At 39.2% G+C, this 27,349-nt stretch overlaps 1 protein-coding gene across 5 annotated transcripts in view; it reads left to right on the top strand.

Moving 5' to 3' along the window:
• Positions 1-27,349, top strand: part of fam13b (family with sequence similarity 13 member B) — a 73,981-nt gene that overhangs the window by 19,002 nt on the left and 27,630 nt on the right. For 4 of the 5 annotated variants that reach the window (XM_071457978.1, XM_071457980.1, XM_071457976.1 and 1 more), the window contains exons 2-7: positions 514-666; positions 4,051-4,263; positions 8,891-9,103; positions 10,363-10,540; positions 11,150-11,294; positions 20,998-21,125. In XM_071457978.1, the coding sequence (XP_071314079.1) occupies positions 4,098-4,263; positions 8,891-9,103; positions 10,363-10,540; positions 11,150-11,294; positions 20,998-21,125 (830 nt within the window). In that variant the 5' untranslated portion in view covers positions 514-666; positions 4,051-4,097. The remainder of the gene's footprint in view (positions 1-513; positions 667-4,050; positions 4,264-8,890; positions 9,104-10,362; positions 10,541-11,149; positions 11,295-20,997; positions 21,126-27,349) is intronic. The other variant, XM_071457977.1, reaches the window with a different exon arrangement.

Raw genomic sequence — 27,349 nt, 5'->3', positions numbered from 1 at the left:
AACAGTCTGTAGCCATTATAATAAAGAGGCATGATGAACTTTAATTCTATTAAATTAATGTGCTGATCATCATATAATGTGAAACACAATGTGTGTAATTGTATATTTTTATAAATGGAGCTCAAACAGAATGGCAGGTCCCATCACATATGTTTTAAATTGATTTAAGCTGGAAAGTCTGTATTTCTGCTCAGTGCCAAGGTATTCAATGGTATTTATGACACATCACTGTTTATAACAGCCTAAAATAGAAAATGAAGGTGTTTTTTTCTTTCAATACTTTTTATTTCTCTGTCATCCTAAAATAATATGAAGAATTGAAAGAATATGTACCAGAATTTGATAATCAGAATGAATAAGCATACACAGTTTACAGAAAACTGTTGCTCTTGCAAATGTAAAAACTATAGACAATGTGCATGTTGAAACACTTCTGCATTATATTACAATTACCAAGTACCACCCTGACTCTTTCTTCCACCCTCCCCTTTTTTCCCCTCTGTTTCTCCTCAGTGTAGCTAGAAGGGAATCCTGCAAGAGGGATTAGCGGTCCGTCAATGAGGAACTACCGGCTCATCTTCTGCCACAACCTGAAGCAGCCATAGATGGTTCAGTGGTTCACTGGTCAGGGGAGGAGAGGATAGGACACACTTTCACTGCTACACGGTGAGTACACACACACACACACATACACACTGCTTCACTCTAGGTTAATTTATTCTCTGACATGTACAACACGTAGATTCTTTTGCTGCCTCGTTGTGAGCAAACACATAATATAATTCTTTTAGTACACATGCATATGAGATAATATTTTGCACATATATACATGTCTGTCATAAATGGTCTGACAGGCCTGTGCACTTTTTTGGTGACTGCACCGTTGTTGTAAGTGCCACAATTTAGCTAACATCAGCTTCACAGACTGACAGAGACAGACAGCTGTACTGTTTTCATTTGTGACCCATTTTGTTTCATTTATTTCACATAAATCAGAATAAAACCACCTTCTGCAACATCCACAACTCAAAAGAACTTCCTGTCTCTTCATAATAAGAGTTCCCACTCAGTCCTACTAGTACACATTCTAAAATAGGGAGTTATTAAACAAATGTATGTATTATAAATGAAATGTGCATCAATATTAGAAAAAAACAAAGTCTAGTTAACTTTTTTTTCTTTTAAATTTTTTTTACCACTAACCATAATCTGTCCCTTGTCAGTTATTTACACTTGACAGCCCCCTAGCTAGCTATTAACTATATTTTGAAAGTGACAAAATGCATTCAACAGGATTGTTTACCCAAAGAAGGATTCACCAGACTCTAGGGCTTTGGCAAAACACCAAAGTTCACTCTGTCTTTTCATATTTTAAAACAATACAGAGTGCTATTTCTTTCTAAAGGGTAGCATCTTTGATGTGGCATCTGATCATTTTGTGTGTTTAGACAGTACAGACTAAGGCATACAGAGAGCACATTATCCTGCCCACAGCCAAGAATTTCATTTTGTCCTGTGGCCAACTCACAGAATTAACATTGATTATCTACAACTGAGCAAATCTGCCAGGAACCATTGTTATTTCAGCCCTCAAAGACAACAGTCACTGACTGAAAATGTCACCTCTTAAAACTTAGAAATACAGGGAATCATCTATCTAGCATTAATAAAAAAAATAACATAAGCTAAACAATACATTGAATATGTCCAAGACCTTTAAACAGTTAACTTAGATTCAGCACATTAGTTCTCCCATGTGCAAGTAATACAACACACTCCACAAGTTGAACAGCTGAACATAAGCACATCTGAATGCCATGTAAGAATAACAAACCCTGCACACACTGACTGAGACAACTAACTTACTAAAAAAACTGACCATAAATGTAACAACAAACTGGTTTTAAATTGGTTATCGAGAGTAAGAGGAGGAGTAAACAGCTGACCGCTTCAAACAAGTAAAGCATTGTTCTTAGTACAAAAATCCAGCCCAACTGCCCCATATCTGTCTGTCCGTCTGTCTGTCTGTCTGATCTACTGTAACCTCTGAAAAAAGTCTGCCACTGTTTGCATTCAGGTTACTCACCAACCCACCATCATCAAAGTCAAACTTAGAATAGAAATGTCTATTGCAGTTTCTTACTTTCCTTTGTTTGTTTGATTGTTGCATAGATTTTCATTGTCAGACTCGGCCACAGACAGCTTTTTCTTTTCTTGGAAACTAAGGACTGATGGTGACAGAGGACGTAACAAATGCTGGAGGGAGGGGAATTAAATTTAATCATAATGACCTTTTAAATGATGATCATGTAGCAGACAACTGGACATGTGTAGAAAAAATCTATTTGCCTAGACTGAATTATGTTTATGTAATTTAAAACATTCCCTGTTGGAACAAATAGTTGTAAGTCATTGATACTTTGCTCCTTTATACAGGGGACCTGCTTCATGAGCCCTGTCTGACAGCAACACAACCACACTTGTTGCTTTGCATAAATTTTAAATCTGCCCTTTTCTTCCAACTATGGCTCCCCAAATGCAGAGGTTTCTTAAACTTCTTTTTTTAAAATACTCAGCCCATATTTTGTCCACACACTTGTACGTAGGGATCATTACAAAAACATAATTTGACCCACTGTATGTCATATATGTATGCAGTGATCATAGGCCTGTAGACTTTGCCCACTCCCAGTCATAGAATGCACTTAAACATAAACATAAGCACTTCATTAGGACCACCATAATAATACGAGATAGGGCCTTCCTGTGCTCTCCAAACAGCCTTGATTCTTCATGCGTGAATTCCCCAAAATGTAGGAAATATTCATTTGAGATTCTGATCCCTCTTAACATGACTGCATCACATCATTCTGCAGATATGTCAGCTGCACAGTCATGCTGCCAATCTCCTGTTCTACCACATACCACAGGTGTTCTACTGGATTAAGACCTGGTGACGGGGGAGACCACTGAAGTTTATCATGCTGGCCATAGAGATGTGGTGGTCAGCCACAATATTCAGATAGGCTGTGTTAAATTCTGACCCTACCTTCTACTGACTTAGCAGAAATCCAGATTCATCAGACCAAGCTATGTTTTTCAGCTGCCCAGTTTTGGTGAGCCTCTGACCACTGCAGCCTCGGCTGACAGGAGCAGAACCTAATGTGGTCCTCTGCTGTTGTAGCCCATCCGCCTCAATGTTCGACATGTTCATTCTCAGATGCTTTTCTGCTCACCACAGTTGTAAACAGCGGCTTTCTGAGTTACCATAGACTTTCTGATAGCTCCAACCAGTCTGTCCACTCTCCTCTGAGCTCTCTCATCAACAGGATGTTTCTGTCCACAGAACTGCTGCTCCCTGGATGTTTTTTTGTTTTTTGCACCATAGAACTCTAAAATCCCAGGAGATGAGCTGTTTTAGAAATACTCAAACCAGCCTGTCTGGCACCAACAATCATGCCACAGTCAGAGGCACTTTGGTCATTTTTCCCATTCTGATGTTTGATGTGAACATTAACTGAAGCTCCTGTGCTGTATCTACAGGCTTTTTTGTAAGGCATTGCTGCCACATGATTGGCTGATTGCATGAATAAGCAGGTGTACAGGTGTTCCTAATGAAGTGCTCCTCCTATATCCATGTTACTTATTCCATAAGGAATTAGGTGTAAATACATTTGCAGGTCACTATCATATTGCTGCTGTCCTCTCCTTTCTCCTCCCACCCCTCCTCCTCCTGGCTAGATGACAGGAAGGGAGGTTCACAGACAGTAACAGTGAGTAAAGCCAACCACTGTTATGTTTGAGGCTGGTGTGGTCATTTTATTTGTTTGTGAACAGCAGAGGTAGAGAGTTGGCTCAAGTCCCTTAATCTTTCTTTTTGTTATCTCCTTGGATCTCTATCTGTCTTGATGATTGTGTTTTCTCTACTCTCTGGATTGCAGCATGAGTACAAGTGAAGATGAAAAGTGGTGTGACTCTTATTTTGTAAATCCCCCCATCTCACTTTTTTGTCGTACCTCCTTCCTTCTGCTTTTCTTTTTCTTTTCGAAGACGTGAGGTCTTGGCGGGTTTGTGGTGAGGAGGAGGAGGAGGAGGCCATGAGGAAGAGCGTGTCTCTGTTGCCAGGCAATGAGGGCGGGAGCTCAGCCAGCACCACACGGGTTTTTGGCGTTCCATTAGAAGAGGTGTCACGCACACACACAATCAGTGGCCATGAGGTACCTGCACTGGTGAAACACATTGTCGACTACATTGAGGAGCACGGTGAGTGATGGACGCACACACACACACACACACAGTGTATACACACAGTGCAAAACATATACAAGCATTGATTAAAATGTAGCTGTTTTTCCAAATTGTGAAATTTTCTTTAAATTATTTCATTTCAAGTATATTGAAGCCATGAAATCAGATTTCACCAATCCAAAAATATCTGGGTATCACTCAGTGTTGATGAGGCCAATGCAACAATTTCAGTAAATTTAAATGTCTGATAAACCTCTAAAACCTGTGTCCAGATACATTATATCTGTTATATCTGTTTTAATGGAAAGTAGGTCATCATTCAGCGTTATTTATTTTGTTCAAATGCATATAACTTGGAATGAAGCTTTTTCATCCAAATGAACCGTTGAATATATTGGCCATAACATGAACCTACACACTATTCAAACACTTTCACTCCGTAGACTGATTTAGCTGGATACAACCATTAAGTAATGTTATTTAATGTTAGTTGACTTTAACTTCATATTGCAGTGTAACTGATGACTTTTAGTTTTTAATTATGCTCTAACAGAAGAGTAATGCAATAATGCAATTCTTCATATTTGACCAAGCATACAGAGCCACAGTGGTGTTTCACAAGGAAAACGGGGATAAAAGTGCTGGTGCAGATTTTCAGCCAACTACTGTTGCACCTTTGTGCATTTATATTTTGAATTCTGTGATGAGTGGCCCACTCATCACTTCAAAGTGCATACCAAGTTATATCTGATTGCCTTCTATGTTGTTTCCGTCTCCCAAACACACACCCTGCTGCTGTTGACTTGACGTGACTGCTCTTGCATCATGATAAATCAAAATATGTTGTTAGTGGAGATCCAGTTTATGTGATAAGATGAACTCTGAATGCATCAGCAGACAGCTCCACGGTCCGCTTCCTTCTCCATTACATAACCATTCTGTCAACTGCAGATCCACTTGTGAAAACAGAAGAGCTTAACAGTGGAGAGAGGAAGCGACCAAAGCGTTAGCCCTGGGCCTTTCCCATATCCCCCCCGGAACATTTCTCTTCAAGCCTCGTGGAGCAGGAACATCAGTCTTATGTCATTTTCTTTGTATGTGCAGGTTGGCAGTTTCAGACTTCTTGCTCTGAAGGATGAGAGGGATAAAATGGTGACTTTGACTATGTCACCAGCCAAAATAGATTTTTAAAACCTAACAAGCCACAGCCAGATTTTATCTGCATTTGGCTGATAATGGTACTGGCTACATAACTCCGTCAGTACCCGTTTTGTAGTGTTACATAGCTTATATAGCCTTAGCCAGACACCTGCCCAGTCAATCCTTTTTGTGCCCTGGAGAAATTGATAAATTGAGTCATTTAGATTAGTTTTAACTTGTTTCGCTGAATCTTATTATCTCTGGTCTGTGCTAAATAACTGTACATCTAGAAAATTGAATTCGAAAAAAATGCATAGCTTATAGAACTGATTTACTTTCTGTCTTACAGTAGACGCAATAGCTATAAAATGCCTCCCATAAAATGCATTTGTAATTAATATTCAGATTGAACGCTTACAAGGCAGGTTAGCAGACTGTGTACATACTGGACATATCTACATATCATAGAAAGTAATCAAGGTGTCTTGTAGAGGTGTTTTTGTTGGCCCCAAGGTTGTGAAAGCTAATCAGTAAATCAGGAAAGCACCTCGAGCACATATCTTCAGTGAGAAGTTAAACAATAGAAAAAGCTTCCTTTTTCTAATTTTGTTTCTGAGCCTTCCATTGTGCAGTAAGCAATGTCAGTCACAAAACAAAGACATTTTCTTGTCACACCTGTCCAGTCACTGGAGGCTTTTTTTTAAACTATTTGGAAGGAAGCTTTACCTTGAGTCCCCTCGAGTGAGCAGTGGAGCAGGTTGGAGGTTTGTTTGACCAGGGGGGCTGCTTGCCATATGAGGTTATGTAATAAGTCTTTAATCCTTCTGGGCTCTGCTGGCACATTAATTAGAGCGGTGCTGCCAGTCCAGAAGTTATTCAGCCAGTGAAAAGGCCTTAATCTCTCTTATTTAATTTGTGTGCGATGCTTTTAGGTTTTAGTAGGGGTAGGGTGTTGAAATTATGAGGTAAAAAGGCAATTTGATGTAAGACAGAGATGGAAAATTGAAAGCACCTGAAGCTGTGGCATCTGTGACAGATTAAATTCTTCACACTGTTTGAACAGCGACCAAATGCTTTGGCAGATATATTGTGTTCCATAGGACTGAGCAATGTTTTAATGTTGGACATCACTGACCATACATGCTGCGTGACATTGTGATTGTCACTGTAGCTATTTCATTATACTCATAAGTGCAACCCTGTTGTCACTGTTTCCTGTTCTGCAAGTAGGTTATTTTGTGGAGTCCCACAGGATCCTGTAGAACAGTAGGACTTAAACATTTTGTTATCTGATGTGTTAATGGATGAACAATCAGGCAGTGAATAGGAATCACAATCTGCAGGCCACCAATTACCACTTACACGTCGTGCAGCATTGCATGTTGTGTTAATACCTCACCAAGACTGTTTAGGTAGTCATCAGTAGTCGTCATGACAGACAATGACTTGCAGTGTGACAGGATTAGCAACAAGTGACAGCGTGGGAGGAAGAAAGAACACAGTCAATTTAGGCCCATTCAAGGTGTCAGTATGCTTTAGAAAGCTTACCCTTGTAGAAACAACAAATTTTCTGACGCTTTCCCTTTTCTTTCTTGACACAACTACTTCCAGACTTTTTGTTTGAAGAACCCAGTGCAACACTATGCTACACAATGCTTTTCAGTGGAGACTGTTCAAAAAAGTTCTTTTTTATGCCCATTTGTAATTCATTGCATCTCACCCTCTCTCTTTCAGCATGGTTTTTTCCCAGCCTTTGAGTGTGGCCTGTGAGAACAGGTGTAACATTTTTGCCTTTAGACATGTTCGGAAACCAGTTGCACAAACCAGTTTGTTTGCAGCATAGCGAACCCTTTAGGCTCCGATCGTTAACCTGTTTACTTCTGGAATCATCCCAAAATATAACCAAACCAGTCTACATTCTTATTTGACGGCCACTGTTTTTAAGTCATGCTATTACAGATTTTCCCCTGGTTCAATTAAACATTTGCAGGGGTGGGCAAGGCAAGCCAGAAGAGGCTAAGAGTTAATGGAATAGGGTTTACATATAAACAAGCCTGTTGTTATCCATCTAAAGAAGTCACAGTAGTAAAATTATATTGCTGTACACATACTTAATATATATACATGGTGAAATTTTAATTTATTAGTTTTACAGGAGCTACCAGCAGTAGTAGTTGGAGTGGCAGAAACAAAAACAAAAAACTGTTCCAAGACATTCATGTGACAACACAGAACATAATACAAACATAACATTGTGAAGATGAAGAGATAACTTGTTATGCAAAGGAGGAAAAACATGATAAGTAAAAAAAAATGTTATAAAACAGGTCCAAGCCCTGACAAAACTTACTGGTGCTATTGGTTTATCTTTTTCATCACACACACTCAGTGATGTTGTCAAACATGGGAATGATAAGCGTCAATGTGGTCATGCTTCTATTTTTTCATACAGATAAGGGAAGAGTCCACATACGCAAATGCATCACAGACACACAGCTCCTTATTCTTATGTTGACCTTATATAAGCTATGCACAAGTGCAGAGCCTGAATCCCTCTATGTCTGCACTTCCAGAATAAAGAAGTTACGACAACAAATCCGTTAAGATCCATTTCTATTTCTGAAATTCTTCTAAACATTACAGGGAAATGCATCTGCCTTTTGCTCAGAGTCATTTACAATCATTTATTTTAGAACCCAGTTGATTTTCATTAACTCCCAAGTTAAGAATATGATATGACTCTGCTTTATTCACCAGATATTTGTTCTTGCTAGCAGCTTTGTCGATATGATGTTAATTAGGGATATATTTGCCAGTTGTCCAAAATGAAATGTCATTGATATCAAAGAATTTACCCCAGTTCACCATGGGTGTTAATACTCTGATTCCCAGTGATGAACCTGGTGATAAACTTAAGTGATGAGGAGCATTTGTTGCACCATGAGTTTTTTTCAGGTTTGGCCAGGCCAACAAGTTTTCTGAGGCAGCATCATGTATCCAGGACTAGCACACAAAAATGCTGCAAAGACAATAGCATATATGTTGTAATTTTCTGGAAGCACGGTCTTAGCAGCGAAGGACTCCTTACACCAGAGAGGACGGATTGTACACCAGAATAAGCTTGGATGCCTGCCGGATATATCACTTTCATATCACTGATATTAATGCCCAGCTACAACCAAAACCTCTTAGAGAATAACAGCTAAATGCCGGTGGCTTGTTTCCAGAGTAGGGTTGTGATGAGGTTATCTTCCTGGCAATGATGTGCATCTCAAGTCATGTTAGGCTGTGGACACAAATATGAGCAGGTTGTGCTGAGGAATGAAATAATTCTTTAAAGCAAATTTCATCAGTTTGATTCATTCATGTCTGTTTGGAGAAAAACATTTAATTGAAGACTGTAAGTTATATAATGATATACCGAATATCTTTATGGTAACTAAGTCAGGAGCCCAAATATTGATAAATGACTAGCAGTAATTATTGCTGTATGTGTCATCAGGTCATCTGGACCTGGAGGGGCTCTTCCTGGTTAACGGCAACGCAGAGCGTGTGGATTGGCTGCGTCAGCGCTATGACAGTGGTGAAGAGGTGGAGCTAGAGAAGGAGGCAGACCTGGCATCAGCGGTCAGTTTGCTCCGACTCTTCCTGCAGGAGCTTCCTGAGCCCGTTATACCAACAGCGATACAGGCACATATACTACAGCTACACCAAGGTGTGTGACATGGACGTCTTATCCACTTTTGATGCTGTTCTGTATATTCTTTACTTACTAACTCTTTTTATCCAATCTGAAAACAACAACTAATGTTTTTTTTCCCCTCTGTCTTAAGGTCATTTTTATACATTCATCTCTACGTGTTGCAGGAATTGAGCCTTTTTTGCTGCCGTCTTGTATTTACCAAACACAAAAAGGGACCGAGCCAACTGTTACTATGAAACACACACTATTGTCTACCATTTTTGGATTTCTTCCAAGTTGAGTTGTTATTTGTTAACCTGTTATGACTGTGGCCATAGAGGCAGATCTCGCTTTTCTAAGCTGTGAATACACAGTACAGCTGTGAGATCACTAAATGAAGCAGAAACAGGCTAAAACAAACTCTTTCTTAATAAGTATCTGAATAGCCTATGTGTGTTTGTATGTCTACTATTGTGAGGTTTGGTACATCCTTTTCTTTATACTGTCTCTCACTGCCTCTGCTGTCTCAGGTTGTGTTAATTTGTCTTCCTGTTGCTCAGAGGTGCCTTCTTCCAATTATTACTTATTCTTTTGTTTTAGACATTTTTGCGATTTTTGGAAAACAAGAAAAAGATGATCATGTTCATTGCTGGTATTTTGGAATCATTAATGCAATAATCAACAAAGAGGTGGAATTATACATGTGGATGACGTCTAATCACTTCCACAAATCTCCCACTCAGTTTCCTTTTCTGCTTCTGCTCTTTGCCCTGTCCTCTTTTGCATCTGTGTCTATCAGAGATAATCTACTCTAATCCCCTTGTCGTGATGATGATGATGGTTGTTCCTGTTGCTGTCATGAAGATTACAGCAGTAGGGGTGTTTTCCGGGCTCTCTATGTCATGTCATTGATTTCTTATTCTACTATGGCACTGCTGTACTACATGAAGAATTGTACTGTTTCACTCCATTTCTCCTTTCGTAGAGGACTGAACACAGTCTTCACTGTTTCTGCACACTCTCACAAAGTAAGAATTAAGGTCAACTGTGATGGAACATGAAGACTGGATAACCCATAATTCACTCCAGAGTATCTCATAGTACAGTAATGAAACAGAGCTGTGTAGCAACACTGTGTATTGTATTGAGTGTACATGTGCTGTTGATGACAGCCTTTCTTCAGAAAAACTAATTACAGTAATAACAGTGAGTAGGAGATGCTGACTGCATTGAAGGTTATGAAAATGCTAATAGTCACATTTGATCATAAGTCTGTTTTTAAACATCTCCAGATTACAGCAATGAAGAGGAGCTGTGTAGAAACTTGAAGTACCTGCTGCAGCAGCTTCCCCAGCTGAACTACGGCCTGCTGCGTTTCCTGTGCCGTTTCCTGGCCAGTGTGGCATCCCTTCAGCAGGAGAGCTGGAACGTTGGGGCGCTGGCCGCCGTCTTCGGACCAGACATCTTCCAGTAAGATGCCTGAACAGGACAAAGCCAAAGCTTTTAGGGCTATCTAATAATTGTGATTAACATGGTCACCTTACCCTTAAACCTTGAAATAACCTATAGTGGTACTTACAATTTGACTTTTACAAGATCCAGACAGATTGTTTGCATCCATATTTCTGCACATAAAGTAGCAATTTACCGTATCAAAAGTCTCCAGTTTCATGCATATGCATTGGAAATAAAATCATCTAGTGCAAATTGACCTATGTCATCAAATCATCAGAAAGGGGGAACAAGAGGACAAGATTGCTGTACTGGGAAAAACTGATTAAGCTGCATCCTTACATGTGACACCACAGTTACTGCAGCCACAGATTGGGCGCACAGCTGAAGCTGTCACCATACTTTCACTTTATTCTCATCACGGAGGAATCCAAGTGTAGAAAATAGATCATTTTTCACAGTTTTAACAAGATCCACATTGGTAAGAATTCTGTGTATTTAGGTATACACACAAACATACACACAAAGCCACTTTCACATAAGTTTATTCAGCTACTGGAATCATTTATCATCCCCTGGGTGGCATTGCACAGCCAATACAACTCCTCTCTCGTCTTCCATCTGCAGTCTATCATCAGAAGGAGAGGACCTTCGGGACCAGGAGTCTGTCAGCAGAGTCCTGGCAGAGCTGTTAGACAACCAGGAGGGCCTGTTCGACTCAGAGGATGATGACGTCTCCACCACAAACGACTACAGCTCCATTAATGAACAGGTACAGCCCATTTCCTGATACAATATGATACAAATAGTACATTTTGTGCTAATGTTTTTGCAGTTTTTTGATTTAATTAATGACATTTCCAAATTTGTTACTTTGTGGATGATGAAGATGGGGTAAATTTTGTTTAAGCTGTGATAGCAAAACATTTCACCACAGAGAGGTTGTCCTTTTTTAAGCATCTTTTAGTTCTTGGTCTCTCCGGCCTACACATCCACTTCCCTCCTACTGTAATGGTTCGGTTTCTCCTTCGGGATCAATAAAGTGTGTTTTATCTATTTTTGTTCACCCCTCCATCCCCCAAAGGGCTCTTTGTTTTTATTCTTTTTTGCCCACATAATCCCAGGCTATTTATCTACTCTTGGTACAATAAATGTCTTTGAATCGATGATCTATTAAGTGACAAATATAATAAAAATGTCATAAATAATAAGCAAAACAGAATACAGACTGGATGCTGTTTGCTCAGTGTTAAAAAGAAAAACTGCAACACTATGAATACATTAATTCACTGTCAACATTCCTGACATAACAGCAATAAGTCAAAATTACAAACCTCTTCAAAATGCTCATTGTCTTCTCTTTTTTTTCTTTCTCTTTCTTCAAATAGTAGAATGTGGCATTTAACTCTGCCAGGGTCGGGGGTGAAATTCCTTCTGGGATGACAGAGAGAAAACAGACAAATCCTTCTACAAAAAGTGAAAGATGGAAGTTTTGGTATTTTGCCATTAGACTGTTAACAATACACAGCAAATCCAGGCCTGCTTTGTAGAAAAAGACAGGCCAGTAATAACAGATCTACCAGAGAGAGACGGCTGATGAAGCTGAGTAATGTGGTGTAGAAAGGTTTTAGATATCTTTGAATCCACAGATGAATCAACAGAGTTATTTAACACATTCTTTTGTCCGTTCATTTGTTAAACTTCACTTCAATTTAAACTTCTGGCTTCAGCATCAGAATCTTGGATTGAGGTTTCTAGTTTATATATCATGTTTTTGGCAACCCCAGCAGTAGATGTAATAACCAGCTACTAGTGGGTACTACTACTAGCAGTAGTTTGTATATTTTAAAATATCAGGCAACATTAACATACATAATGATAGATACTGATACTGAATGACTTCATCCTGGCTGAGAATGATTAATTAGCTTCAGTGGGTCAGGCAGAACCTGTGTTGTAAAGGAATGTGAGTAATGTTGATATTCAGCTGTACTCACCATCAACTATTGCTGTACATTACATAGTTCTTCTGTCAACAAAATATTTTTAGAAACAAATGTAGAAGAACCCCACCCAAACACACTCCCCACACACCAATTGTCACGGGGTATTGAATAAAATCTTTGGCTTTGTCCTATTATACATTCCAGTCGTAGCTTTAGACCTACATTGATCACACAGATCGTGACCGGCAGACTAAACAAACTCAAAGGCATTTCCCCTGTTACCCAGCAACACAACCTTGCCATCAGACCAACAGCACAAAGAGTGACATTTAACTTTACAGTGGCCTGATTACATTGTATTATTATATCATTTAAAACACAATAACACAATAATTACATGACAACTCGTGATTGGTATCGCACGTCGCCTTTCTACTGGAATTCCTGTCACATTTAAGATTGCATTGTCCAACACAGCAGGAATATTGTACTGAAAGGCTACAGTCATGGTGAAAGTCTGGTCAGAAGTGAAACCTTAGTGTCTACAAAGGGTCAGCTATTCAGAAACGTCTGACTGCTTTACTCCTTCTCTTTCACTGATTCCCTCCTTTTTATACCATTTTTTTGCAAAAAAAAAAAAAAAAAATCTGTATTGCAGTACAGCAATAACGTTTGCTTTAATTTTGCTCTCCTTGTAATCTTAAGTGACATCCTTACTTTATTAATGGAAAAAAATCTACCAAAGCTCTGGCTTGCTAATATTGATTGTTTTCCAAAATTGAATTTCCTTATCTTTCTTGGTTTTTCCGTCTGTCGCCTGTTGTAAATTTTAGTGTCTGGCCTGTCAAACAAACAGGAATATAACATTACCCAGAGACAGAATGAGAAAGGGAGCAGAAGAAGAAGAAGCAGACAACAAGAGTGAGAAAAATCTACGAAGACAAATCATCTGTGCAGCAATCTCTGTGTCTTACGTAAGAGAGAGGGCAAAAAGTAGGTGGTTTAGAGAGGTAGAGGGAGAGAAAGCAGACAGGAAGATGGAGGAGAAATTGCGAGAATGCAGAGAGAGAAGAGGAAGAAAGAAATGAAGAGAGAGATGGCGAGGGAGGGGAGGGATAAGAAAAGAAGCTGGTGATGATGTAACCATGCAACTCACACCTACAGCCCCTGGACTACACTGGGAATGGCTCTGTGCGAACAAACGCTCATGAAGGGGATTATCTCCCACACACATGCTTCATGCTTTGAGTTAAGCCTCGAATCAGACTTAGGAGTTAAAAATGTTTCACAGAGGTCAGAACAATTCAAATAAACTACAGAGAAAATGAACAGTTGACCTGACATTGAGAAATGGAGAGACGAGTTAAGGTTGGAAGGGTAACAGAGAAAGATGAAGACAGTTGTTGTTCTGTAGCGTGTTTGGGCATAATTTTAAGGGTTGGTATGGATGAGTTAACAATGCAAAATGCCAAGTTTGATTTTGGCTTTGCTGGGAAAAAGAAAGTCAGTGGGATTATTGTTTAGGCGAGAGCGAAACTTTGCTGAGGCTTGTTGTTGCTGCAATCATGACCCAGTGGATGTGTTGGTTTTGATTCTGTGCCCAAAAAATCTTTTTGCTGCTGGGGTACCGAAGCAGAGCGAGGAAAAAAAAACTAAAATTGAAAGTCATTTACTTATTTGTTTTAGATAAGAGTATAAAATTTCACCATCTCTGTGCGTTCAGTAATGAGTCAGGCTGTGATGTTTTTGGCCTTGCTTGGAACAAGGGCTGAACTGTCGCAGAGTCAGTTTTGATTCCTCAGCACACATTTTCCTAGGATGCACTCCAGGCAGAAAACGCAGCATAGTTTTAATTGCTTAATTACACCCTGTAGCATTATGAGGCAACATGTTCTTGAATTACACAGTCCAGACCATAAGTATTTTGACATTTAAACATTTTTGTTTTTCATGCTTTGCTTGAATAAAATAATGGTTACTATGTTTAAGTGCCAAGTCTCAGCTTTAATTTGAGAGGGTCTACTGTGTGGGAGATGTGGCCCTATGAGCACATAGTGCTCAAAATTGAGGTTCAAAAGTAATTGGACAGATACATGAGAAGTTAAATAAAATCATCGTATTGAATATTGCTCATCTTGCTTGTTGTGGGATCTCTGCCTTTAGTCTCGTTAAGAGGAGGTGGAATGCAGCTCAGTTGGACTGAGATCAGGTGATTGATTTGACCAGTCAAAGATTTATACTGAAAAGCTCTTTGGTTGCTTTGGCCGTATGCTGAATGATCAAATGTTGTCCAATGGGTTTTGATGCCTTTGGCTGAATCTGAGCACAGAATGCTCCTGTATGCATCTGTATTCATCCTACTGCTTCCCTCAGCACTGAAATCATCAGTAAATGCCGGTGTTCCAGTCCAGTTGTCAGCCATGCATGCCAAAGCCACAACAGAACTAGCACCATGTTTGACAGATGAGGTGGCGGCTTTGGTTCATGAGCTGTTCCTTTTTTTTCTCTCCACACTTTCCTCTTTCCATCATTTTGATAGAAGTTGATTTTTGTGTCATCAGTCCATAGATCTTTTCTCCAGAACTGTATCAGTTTTCCTGTAACCTGGCCGTCTGTTTTTGAGGTTTACCAGGGGTTTGCATCTTGTGGTGAATCCTCTGCAGTTACGGTCATGAAGTCTTCTCTTGATTGTCTGCCTACATCCTGGAGAGCTGTCTTGACTTGCTGTGCAGTCATAAAGAGGTTTTTCTTCACCATGCTAATGATTTACTGCTCATCCACAAGACTTATGGTCTTTAGTCTTTTTTTTTATCCTTGCAGTTTGGGCACAAAAAGAGCCGTGTCTTCCACACAGTTCCTTCAACTTTGGCATTGCATTGAAGCAGACCCACTTAAATTAAAGCTCTTTTATTTCAAACTGAAAGTGCTAAAGCTCAGAGCTTGAAGAAAAACAAATTACACTCTTAACAAGCAGTGGTATTGCACCCTCTGACACACCAGGTGCCAAATGCCCCACAAGAAATCGCTCTTTCTGCAAATGTCCTGTCATGTCTGAATAAAGCCATACGCAACATTAATGTACTGGCCACCTATGTGTGAGTTATCAAAAGCCATCAAACTAACAGCTAAATGAAGCCAGCAGTGATATGTATTTCCTGTCTGGAAAAGCTGTCAGCAGCAGTTTTGAGTGGCCTGCTAACACTATACTGTCTGCGGTTTATCTGCTTAATTAATTAGTCTTTTAATGAAAGCCTTATTTTTCCGTGTCTGTTAGTTTAACCTTAGCAGATAAATGAATCAGGATGTGCCCTATTACTTTGCCTGTGCCAATGTAGTCAAGTACTTCTGGACCTGAGCCATGTTACAGATGACACAGTGAATGTGTCACTGTACCCTGGACTATGGACATGAATTAGAACTGGGTGAATGGACTAATGTCACAAATACCAAAAGATTTCACAATGTTCAGCAGCATAGAGCATTTTATATAGGTTGAAGTATGTAAACCTACATGATCCAGTGTCAAAGTGATAAGCTGTTGAGCAATAACCTATTTAAGTTGGAATATGGAGTAATTTAAGGAGGAGGTGATGGCCTAGTTGGACAGCCGAGGAGATGTATGTCGTCTCTCTATGGAGACATATAATATGAACACCCACACCCACACACATTTTTTTTTCCATCAAATACATGATGGATTTGTTGATGGATTTACTTTGACTGCATGTTATGAGTCGTCAGAGAGAATATGAACGTCTGTAAATCAGTTGCCAACACATTTGGAGGTTAGGATGAAAGCTACATCACACAGCCCACTCACTGCAGGAACGTTAGGCCAGAGGACTTATCTCCAGTGGTACTGCTGCAAATAAACACATGCAAGGATGAGCAAGAAAACACTGAGAGGAGAAGAAATTTAAGTGTTTTTTTTTTTCCAGTGCTTAAATTCTGCCACTTCAAAACTAAAATTACAATTAAACATATCTTACACGGGGATTAGAAGGTAACAAAAATGGAAATACAAACTGAAAGCCAGCAATTACACATTCAAAGACTTTGAGTAATTGAGCAACACATAGATCCTTCCCATGCAGGTTTATTTTTTTTAAAAAAAAGGTAAAAGAAACTAACAGTCAAAAATACTAGCAGTCGAAAGTTGGAGGAAGAAAATCTATAGACATGAATTAGATTCAAGGTTTAAAATCAAGTTTACTTCCACTCTACGATTAGAGAAATCTACACAACCGGAAAGGGTTTAAAATGAGAACAAACTGTTTCTGTCTGTTTGATGTTTTTCTCAGACTCATTCATGGTCAAACCTGTGAAAAACCTGGAACTTGTATTGTTGTAAAGAGATTAACTGTGCTGATGTTGCCTGAATTAGTAGCAGAGTAGCAAAAGAGCCTTGAAAACCACAAATTTGGCTCACAGTTTGAGACTTGACTAATATCAGTCCCAGACAGTCGTCATTGTTCTGTGTTCTTGGCCCACTCACAGTTCAACAGCCAAACAACTGATGCCGCTGTAGTATTTCCAGTGTTCCAGCGTTATCCATCCCTAGACTCTGGACCGGACCCCTAAACCAGGGCCCAGGTCACAACCTTTTGTTCCAGAGCGTTTTCTACCCTGTCTTTTCACCCACTCTGCTATACACATACACACACCATGCAGAAATGTACTTGTGTATCAAACATGTGCAGGCACACTGACATCTAAAAGCCTGCATGATGCACAGAAACACACAGCAACTTTTTTTTTAATTTAGTGATTTGTGGCCTAATGTGATTAAAATTTTCCACAGTCTTGAATAAGGGGATAATATTTCCACCCCTATGAATGACCATGCCAGGTCATCCTGACAGGGGATTTAACAACCCTTATCCCCTAATATTGTTACGTCACCTCAAAGGCTTTCTGATAACTCAGCAGAGCCTCGATCATATTCACTGCTGTGGTCACACAGTTTGAATGAATACCTGTAGTTCAGCAGGCAGTTATGATTTCATGTTTCATTGTTCATTATGCCAGCCTCTCCATTTTAATTGATCAAAACAAGGGGATGTGATGGTAATATAGATCAGTTTTTCAATCAATGCTTGTATTTTCTAAAATCCTGCAGATTTTAATTCTTAACATTTAATATAGAACATTTTTACATAAAAAATACTGATTTGGATGATGATGGTGGGAAGCTGTTTGTTTAATGACTGTTTTAGATGATTGTCCCAGTGCTCCATCTGATTTAATGGAGGGGTGTTATCCCCAGCTGTTTGTCCCTCATCTGGATTTTTGTCCATCTGTCAGTTTCACTTTGGAGCCATAAATGCAAAACAATGATTTCATTTTTATTTTTGTTTTTTAAAGAGTTGAAACCTGTGATATTGTGGTTATATACTGCTTGTATAAAAACCACCAGGAGAACACTGCATAATGATTTAATGTTAATCATTATTTTTGTGTATTAGTCATAAGGATTATTATAGTGTTTGTAAATAACTATAACCTCTCCTGTGGGCACCCATTAGGAGACACATAGGATAATACATGACAATAAATGGCAATGTAGTGAAACACTGATGAAAACAAGGAGATGTTGTAATTAGTGTCAGATACTGCACATTAATAAGCACTTAAAATGTCCTTAAAGCACATTGTATATTATGATATACATTCTAGTGGAATGTAAACCCTTAATTAAATGTTCATGTGCTAAATAGGGAGACTTCTTAACAGGGAGTTTTTTAAATATAATTAAAACAACTAGCACAGAACACTATCGTGTGCAGAAGAAAAATAAGAGAATTCGAGATCACAAGTTCTTTTGGTCATATTCACCAAATACAAGAGGGCTTTGTGAGCTGGAGCAAGAAGTTATGGTGGTTAATCATTATTTGTCATATCGTTTATTAATTCAGTTAACATTTTACAGACACCTACACATAAAGATGAACATCACAGTGCGGTTTTGCTTGGCTGCACACCAACACAAACATTTTCACTGCTCAGTTGAACTTTCAGATGCTTTTTAACGTTGTGCTTAATACAGGAAAGATATGAAATATTACTGAAGCTGAGTAAAAGTAGGATTTCTACTTAATCTCACAGAGGGAGAGAGGGAGACAAGGAAGGAGAGGTCCTGTGAGTCACCCTCCCTCATTTGCACATGTGGCGATGCAAGAATTCCCCAACAGCCAATCATGGCTCTTGGAAAAGAGATGTTTCCATAGCGACGATACAGTGACAGTAGCAGATGGGGTTGCTGTTGAGACGTGCAGAGAGGCAAAGGAAAGACGGTAGAGGAAGTGACATGGAGGGAAAAAAGTGTCGTGATGATGAATATAGTTAATGACCTTTTTAACCCATGTGCCTAACAGGGTTTTTCCCCTGTAGGGTTTAAGGAAGGAATCGCATCAAAAAGCTTTTGTGGTCATATAAAATTGATAGAAAAGAAAGAAAAGAGCAGTTTGTTATTGTTAACCTACAGCTCGAGGATTTCTGTTTGTCTGTGTGTCATGTTCAAATGCTGTCAGCTATCTATATGATGATGAGTTATTTCTGTCTATATATTTACTCCCCTCCCTTCCTCTTTTCAGCATTTACCTCCCTTCCATTTCTCTCCTTCCCTCTCACTTTTGCTGTTTGATTAATTATTTTCGTCCGTCATCACTCTCTTCTCTCTGGCTCTCTCTACCTTTTTTTTCCTGTTATTTTTACTATATCCGTTGCCTTTACATGTGCCTTTAAACTAGGGCTAAACTGTATTGCTATACTGGACAAAAATAACAATGCAGTATTGTTCTTTTACATTATATATTGTGATATTATGAGCAAGTGTGCATGTAGTTTTTAACCTCTAGTTCCAGTCCTTGCGCCACTTGTAAAGAAAGAGGAACTGTATCTGCTCCGTGTGATCTTTTTAAAACCTAAAATACTGTAAAATAGCAGATGTGGTTTTAATGTCACCAACAGTTCTTCTTTTTTTAGAGTGTCTTTCATCACCCTTCTCCACAATGTTGCTGTCAATGCAAAAATCCATTTGAGACACTTGCTACCTTTCTTTACTCAACATATGCTAAATGTTGTTCACTGACCACTTGAATATCAGTCATGGAATATTTGCAATATCTGTAATATCAATTTTCAGTTTTCTGTTGGTGAGTCATGATGGGTCTACTTTGCCTATTACATAATTTGTAATGTGACTGTCATGCATGGGTACATTGCTAAGTCAACATGAAAATGATATCCTGACACTGAGCCCCACTTTAGACTCTCCATCCCTCCCTCTTCTCTTTCTCATCCACCCTTCCATCTATCCCATCTCTTCTTCCAAGAAAACGTTATTTATTTATTCTTGATTTTTCTTTTATCTCTCTCCTTTCTACTGTCTCTGTGCTGTCAGTGTCTTACTCATTAGCTTCATCTATATTTAGATTTCGTATGGAACAAGCTGTGATGTCTTGTTCCTGTCTTGCGCGTCCATACTGTCTATGTGTGTGCAAGATAAGATAATACAAACACAGAGTATCAACACCTTTCTTTGAATCTCTCTAGCCAGAAATCTTTTCTGCTGATTTCTGTACTGGGCAGTTCATCTCCAGAGACTAAGTCACTGCGCACTTTTTTCTTTTTTTTTTTTTTTTTTTGGATGATGCTCTGTACTCATTAACACAGCATAGTGAAGGGGAGTTATTAATATTTAGCCAGCTGTTACATAATCCCTGTAAATATAGAAGGTCAGAATCAACTGCCAACATCTCAAAGGCTTTCTAGATGGTAGATGGACTCTAATCTCAGAAGTCTTACAAATAAGGGAACCTTTATGCCTCTGTGCCTCCGACAGCCATGGCCAGAAACATTATCTTTTCGGGTTGTCCGTCTGTCCACACATCTCAGTGACACCATACATACACTATAATCACTCCACAATTTAAGACAACTCAGGACTCAGGTCAGGTCACTGAGGGTTGATTATTGTCACTGGCCAGTGAGCCCACTCCAGGTGCACTGATTGACAGGTATACAGAGAGAGCTGGTGCTGAGTACTGCCTGCCTACCAAGGACAGTAAAAACTTTATGGATTTTTTGAAGATCCACTGGTCTCCCAGTGTTCCCAATAACCAGGCCGACTATGACAGAAGGTCTGTTGTAAGTGTGTTTGTGAGAGAGAGAGAGAAAGAAAGAGAGAGCTACAGTGGGATGAATCAATTGGCTTTTCTTGATGATGATCTTTTATGTTGTTATGATAAGTGTAAAGTTTTTCAGTTCATTATGAAACTGTTGCGAGTTGCCACAGTCTCTGTAATTTACGGGAAACTCTGAACTTGACTTGTTGGCTGCAAAGCAGTAATCTTAGTTCCATATTTTTGCAAAAATCCCAAAAATAACAACTTGATAGAAACCATGTGTAGTATCTGTGGTGCTATAATTATTATAATAAATAGATTCCGGATCACATGGTTTTTCATCTCAATGATAAATACATTTTTAGTAGTAACCTTTTCTGTTCTTATATATTTCTGTCTTCAGATCACAGAGCTGTTGGATGACGACAAGTGTGAGGCAGAATGTGAAGAGCTTCCTCAGGACGGGGAGGAGGGTCCTGCCTCCTCCGACTCACCACAACACACACACACTGATGACAACCCCACAGCCAGGTGAGATATACCTGCTGTATTTTATATTTTTAGATAAAAGAATCAAAAATAAAATCTTGAGTCATTCCAGATGGGATAGAGAGGGGGATATGACATGTGACAACGGTCCCAGGCTGGATTTAAAAACCAGGACATTGCAGTTATATGGTATTTACCATCCTTCAAGCTGATCAGTTATTCGGTTGCTTAGTTATCTGCTGCTCTGCTTAGACTGTTTTGCACAGCTTTTGATTGTTGTATCATGGACTTGTGAGTTCGGATGATATCTTCACATCTTTAAAGAATTTAAAGATGATTGGTTGTTATTGTGAGACAACACCAATTGTCTCAAAAAGTTCAAAGATCAGAACAGGGTTTCCACGCTTAAAATGAGTCTGATGTGAAAAACTGAGCTGCTCATTCTTTAATATGCTAAATTATATCACAGTTACAGCAGTTTCCACTAGTTCACATTTAAAGATGCTTGTGTGATGACTTGCTGATTATAATTAGCTGTTAACCAACCAGAAGACAAACATGCAGATGCTCACGTACACAGGATAATGAGTCTCCCTCCAGACTGAAGGACCAGAGTTCAATCCTCCTGCAGGAACATTGCAATCTCCTCTGCTTCTTCTGATCTGCTGATCTCCTTTAAGTTGATTACTAAGCACTACACCCAGACTATTGTATATAGGCACCTACACATTTTATGCCATGTTGTCTTAATATATAGCATATATTCAAAAGTTAGTCTTATTATGTCTTGAGTTCAGAGCTCAGTACAACATATTTTGACTAAGTCATAGCAGAACTTTGCTGTGCAGATAAACTCATGTAAGCACAGAACACAAAGTGAGTAGGTTAGTAAAGATTTATCTTCAGAACAATACTTCACAGTTCTTCACAAAGTGAATATCAAATCAACAGGACAGTAACCTGGGAGCAACAAAACAGAATTAACAAAACAGATACAACATCCACCAAGAGCAAAACATCGGTTAAGAAAAGCTAGTAAATATAAATATGTTTCCAAAATGAATAATTTCTTTTCCATTTAAATTAGAAGTTATAGCTGTCTCCAGATTCTACAGTGATTTATGCCCTTTTTTTACAACTATGCTACACTTGTTCATGGTGATGATTGCCATTTTATGGCCCATTTTATATGTTCAGTTTGTTGTAATTACTCTCTAATGCCAGTTGCATTTGAAAGAATGAGTCAGCCTGCATTTTGTCTCCCTCTACATTGATCTAGTCTGGGTTTCTATGCATTGTCCAGAAAAATACATTTCAACCATACAAGAATGATTGTCTTGATGTGGAGACCTCAGTCGATCTTAATGTGTTCAGACAGAAGACACGGATTTTCTCTCCACATCATTCACACAAACTTGACCCCAGGGACCATCGATGCTGTCTGTATTGTTACCCCCAAGCAACCAATGTGTACCAACTGTGCAGATGTTAGCAGTGAGATAGCTAGAAACGGGCACATTAAACGTGTGTGTGTGAAGTTTGTGTGTTTATGTTTCACTCAGCCTCTGACTGATCCCAGAGCTTAGCAGGAACTCCAATTATTTCAGTTTTTTCCCTCCACCCTTCTCTGATTTTCTCTGTCAGTCTCTGTCTGTTGTGTATGTTTAAAGCAGTTTCAGGTTTAAACGTTTTCAACTCAAGCAGACATGTTTCTACGCTGCTTCTAAAATTTGTCTCACATTAGATCCTGAGTCATGGTCGTTTAAACCAGTTTAATTCCTGCCTGTGTGTGTGTGTGTCTGTGTCTGTCCGGGTCATGCTGCTGGCCAGTCTAGTCCTACTGGCCTTTAAGGTGATTACAGACAGTAATCCATAATCCACATACACACAGTTTCTTACACTACACACACCCATGCTCACTTGACTTAAATCATATAACGCCCGCAGTATGTGTTTGTGTCACTCAGTGTAACACAAAGACAGAGTCATGTGCAAAAGGTGGCCTCATTGTTGACTTTACTGGCTCAAGTCAACATTTTAACATTTTGCCTGTGCTGCAGGGATGCTGTTGTCCCACTTTACTTTCAGCCCACAGTGCAGGGTTGAACTGTCTGTGTTGATGCATAAGGTCATGGATAACAGGCATGTTCACGCTGCTGTGTGTGTGTTTGTCATGTGTGTATGGATGTCTGCATCTTTGGTTTCTAAGTAGTTTAGTAGTTATACATTGTTTGTGGGATAACACCAAGGGATTCCTCTTTGTGTGTCTCTTTTTGCGTGTGTGTGGTACTGGAGGGAGGGTTTTAGGTGGCAGTTGTTGTACAGTGGTGCTCAGACTGCACTCAAAGCTTTAATCATTGCTGATGAAGATGGACGAGGGTAACATGCTGCATAGTATTTCAAATGCACGACACTAGCTAGTCTGTTTTGATCTTTAAGTCTTATGTGATTGTGTAAGTTGGTATTACTTCTAGCCTGTAGCCATCATCCCTGTGACCTTGTCTAACCTCAGTGTCTGGCCTATTTGTAGACCCTGGGGTTGACAGGCTACACCACAACACCATTTAAAACATTGTTGACCCAGAACTTAACAGAATACATCTGTTTAAATTGCTAAAAATATCAAGTGTTTCTCGAGGTAGCCACTCATACAGTGAGAAGCATGTAAGTCTTCTTAACACAAAATTAAAGAAAATGTTTTATTTCTCTGTTTTATGTGGAAGTTCAGATGGCCACTTTTTTTCAACTCCACAGATGAAGAAACTTCAGTTGTAGAACTAAATCTCTCTCAGTCCTGCACAAACAACAATGACAATTGATTACTTAAATACATTTGTTGAAAATGTGTCCCATTGATGGATCACTGTTCAGATCATTTGACCGTACCAAACAGGAATGACTTTAAGTATCTTAATTGTGCCAAATTATTAATACATTTCCCTTGGCTCCTGAAATTGTTTTCATTTTTTTTATCCAAATAATAACAAAAGAGATGATCAACATTGCCAGGCACCATCGCATCTGTATCACAGATCTGTATTATGGGCAAAAAACCTTTATATGGCTCTAAATGATTTAAATATAATTACAGATGAATGGTAACACATGCAACAAATAGAAAAAGGTTGATGAAAATAAAAGGAGTAAAGGTGAGAGAGGTAAGCCAGCAGTTATGTCTATTATTTCAGCAAATATATTATCCATGTTGTCCATCTTGCAATGTATAAATTATCAGTCTCAGTAGAAAAGTCAGTGTTTCCATCTCATGGATCTTTTTGATGGTTTCATTTCATCTTTGTGGTGATTCCTCCTGAAAGATTGCTCAACTAGAATAACATACATTTTAGTTTGCTCAGTTTATGAAACATTTTCTAAGCCTGATGTTTCATAATAGCATTTTTTTTCATTTATTGTCTAATTCATTTACACACAGTGTAGTGTTACTTACCTTCACTGTCTCAAAATGTTGCTTATGGGATTATAACCTTGAGTAGTATTTCAAGGGTTTTGATGAGTCATTATATACGTGTGTATTTCTCTTTCATGTGTTTATGAGATATTCTTTGACACTTAAGTGGGTATGACAGCTCAGAAATACAGAGAAAGTTCCCGTCTAGTGACTCAACGTTAACTGTGGCTGAGTTGTTTGTCTTGCACTTGACAGACAGGGAAGTCTGCCCTCTGTTGCTGTTGCACTGTTCCCTTAATAGACTTTGACAGAGCCATACACTCACATCTTACATGCTGACAGCCTCTGCTCATTTCAAATCTATATATAATCCCTGGTATTTCTCTTCTGATCTCTCTTCTTCCCCCGTCACTACTTCCCTCCCTCCCTCCCTCTCTACTCTGCTTATATTCTCCCTGTGTATGGAAAGTATTTTTTGATGAGGCTGCTGAAATATCCTGGCAGACTGGGGAAGAGGGCGCTTGGGATGCACTTCTGGCCCCAGTGAGGAGGAGATGGGCAGGGAGGAGGGATGGATTAATGGCAGCAACTGAGAATCAGGTCAGAGAAGGCCATGAGGGGGCAAGGAGAGGGTGGGAGAATTGGATGAGCGTCCCTTCTTGTGAATGATTTATTGATTTTCAGTTTGAGTGAAAACACAATATCAGATCTCAAGAGGGAAAAGGTCAAGCCAGAAGAAGCATTTAAGAACATTATAAAACACTTATCTTCAATTTGTCTCCATTCCTGCTTCTCATTCCTCACAGTTACAACCATCATAATATCCTAGCACGACTGTCATACGTCCCGTCTCGTGTTGCAATAACTAGTTTTGTACCTCTTAAAGGTCCTCACAGTGAATCCCCTTCAGAGATATTCCTCCTGTCATTTATATGATTTATATCTCAACATGACACCACACTGTGCCAGCGAGCCCTCTTCTTCTGTTTGTGCCAACGATGTGCATGTGCACGCGCACAAAAACACGCAGACACAAATATATGTAAACTCATCTCTTTCGGTCAAGTACATCTGCTTTTTTTATGGCAAGCACCTGATGATACTCACACACACAGACACAGAAATCCAGGATATTATTAAGTTAATCATGTAAGTTTATGGCGTATCACAGTGTGACCAGATGAGTGATGCGATGAGTCTCACAAAATCCTGATGGCAGAAGGGTATGTGTCTCTTTTCTTCCATATTCAAAAAATGGCACCTTACGAAGTGTCACAGCAGCCAGTGTATTTTGCATCATTGCACATCTTGTTTGATTGCCAGAGCTCAAAATCAGGTTTGTGGACGTCTCTCAAAGTTCCATCTTGGTCCACTTGGACTCTGAAAGGAGGATAATTGTCAGTTGTAGATCTTTTTTGGTAAAATGAACTTGACTCTTAAAACAGTCTTTGCTGGGCTTCCCAGTGCTTTCCTGCTACTGTATGTAGGACTCGATGGTGATAAACCTATGCTACACTTTGCTACACTTGTGGTGGCACAGTTTTTATTGCTGATCATACTGTGCGGTATGTGTCCCTGTGTTGACCCTGTTCTCTTTCTGGTTTTCTTTTAGTGTCATGACTTGGGTGCAACAGAGCAGTTGAATGAAATATATCTACATGACCTATACATAGACATAAACACAGTATATAGGTCAGTACAGGGTTATCATCTGTGTGTTTTTGGCACTTTGACCTAGTTCAGAGATGGTTCACATAGTCAAAAGTCAACAGCTATTTCCTCTTAAAATGACACCAAAGGAAACAAGATTTACACACAAGGTAAGATTTTTTTTAGTGAAGTGTTATTTATTTATTTATATTTAGATCACTTTAATTAGCTTAAATGCTTCCACTTAATTTCCTCCAGTTAAATTCTGATATATTGTGTAAGCAGTTCTATGCACACAGGAAGTGATAAATCAAATTGTGATCAGAACATAGCACATTATAATTTTATAGAAGTTTTGTGAAAAATCCCAAAACCCGGAGCAATGGTTTAAAGTGAAGAGGGATTTTGGTTGATTCTTGCAGGGAAATGGTTGTTGTTGTCCTTTAAAGCACCCACAGGGAGAGGTCTGAAAACAGTCCTTGCTTACATTACAGCGCATGTCCTCACCATATATTACAATGGAATGCACTGTATATAAACAAGCCATATAATCTGATATATAACCTTTCTCAACAGAGGTACCTACAGTCCCAGTTAAAAGTTTGGACACACTTTCTCAGAGGGGAAAGTGTGTCCAAATTTTTAACTGGGACTGTATATCATTGTATGGCCCAAAAGCATTAATTCTTATAGATTCAGATATGATACATTTTTATAACCGTTGGACTCATTAGTAGTTAATGTTTAAGTAGAACACCTCCTTCTCTTTCCCTTAGTTTGTTTTACTTCTTGCCCTGCTTTCCCCCCAACCCTCACCACTCAGTTTCTGATTGTGTCGAGGTCTGCGTGCAAGCACTCGGCACAGAGTGTGATATACTAACTGACCTAGATAGCACCACACTTATACATGGGCTATCAGTTCTCACCCTCAGTTCGAGTACAGCTGTCCTATCTGGCTTTCTAAGCAGCACGCGCGTCCCTAAATCATCACGGAAAAATATTTACTTTAATTGTCGTAGCACATGCTGCTGCTGAGGCCTCTTTGTGTCAGCACCTCGCCACTGTAGTTGCATTGTGTTAGTCATAGAAGATAAAGTTCAAGTTCTAGATTAGATTCAGCAGAACCAACAATACCAGGCAGGGTGAATTAGCACTCAACTGTAGCCAAAGCAGAGTTAATGATGTGTGACCAAAGTTGCTTCACATT

The sequence above is a fragment of the Trachinotus anak genome, unplaced genomic scaffold (assembly GCF_046630095.1).
Source record: "Trachinotus anak isolate AG129_WGS33_773 ecotype Australia unplaced genomic scaffold, CSIRO_AGI_Tana_v1 ptg000021l, whole genome shotgun sequence".
NCBI lineage: Eukaryota > Metazoa > Chordata > Actinopteri > Carangiformes > Carangidae > Trachinotus > Trachinotus anak.
The sequence above is the reverse complement of the archived record's forward strand: the minus strand, read 5'-3'. Positions and strand labels throughout refer to the sequence as shown.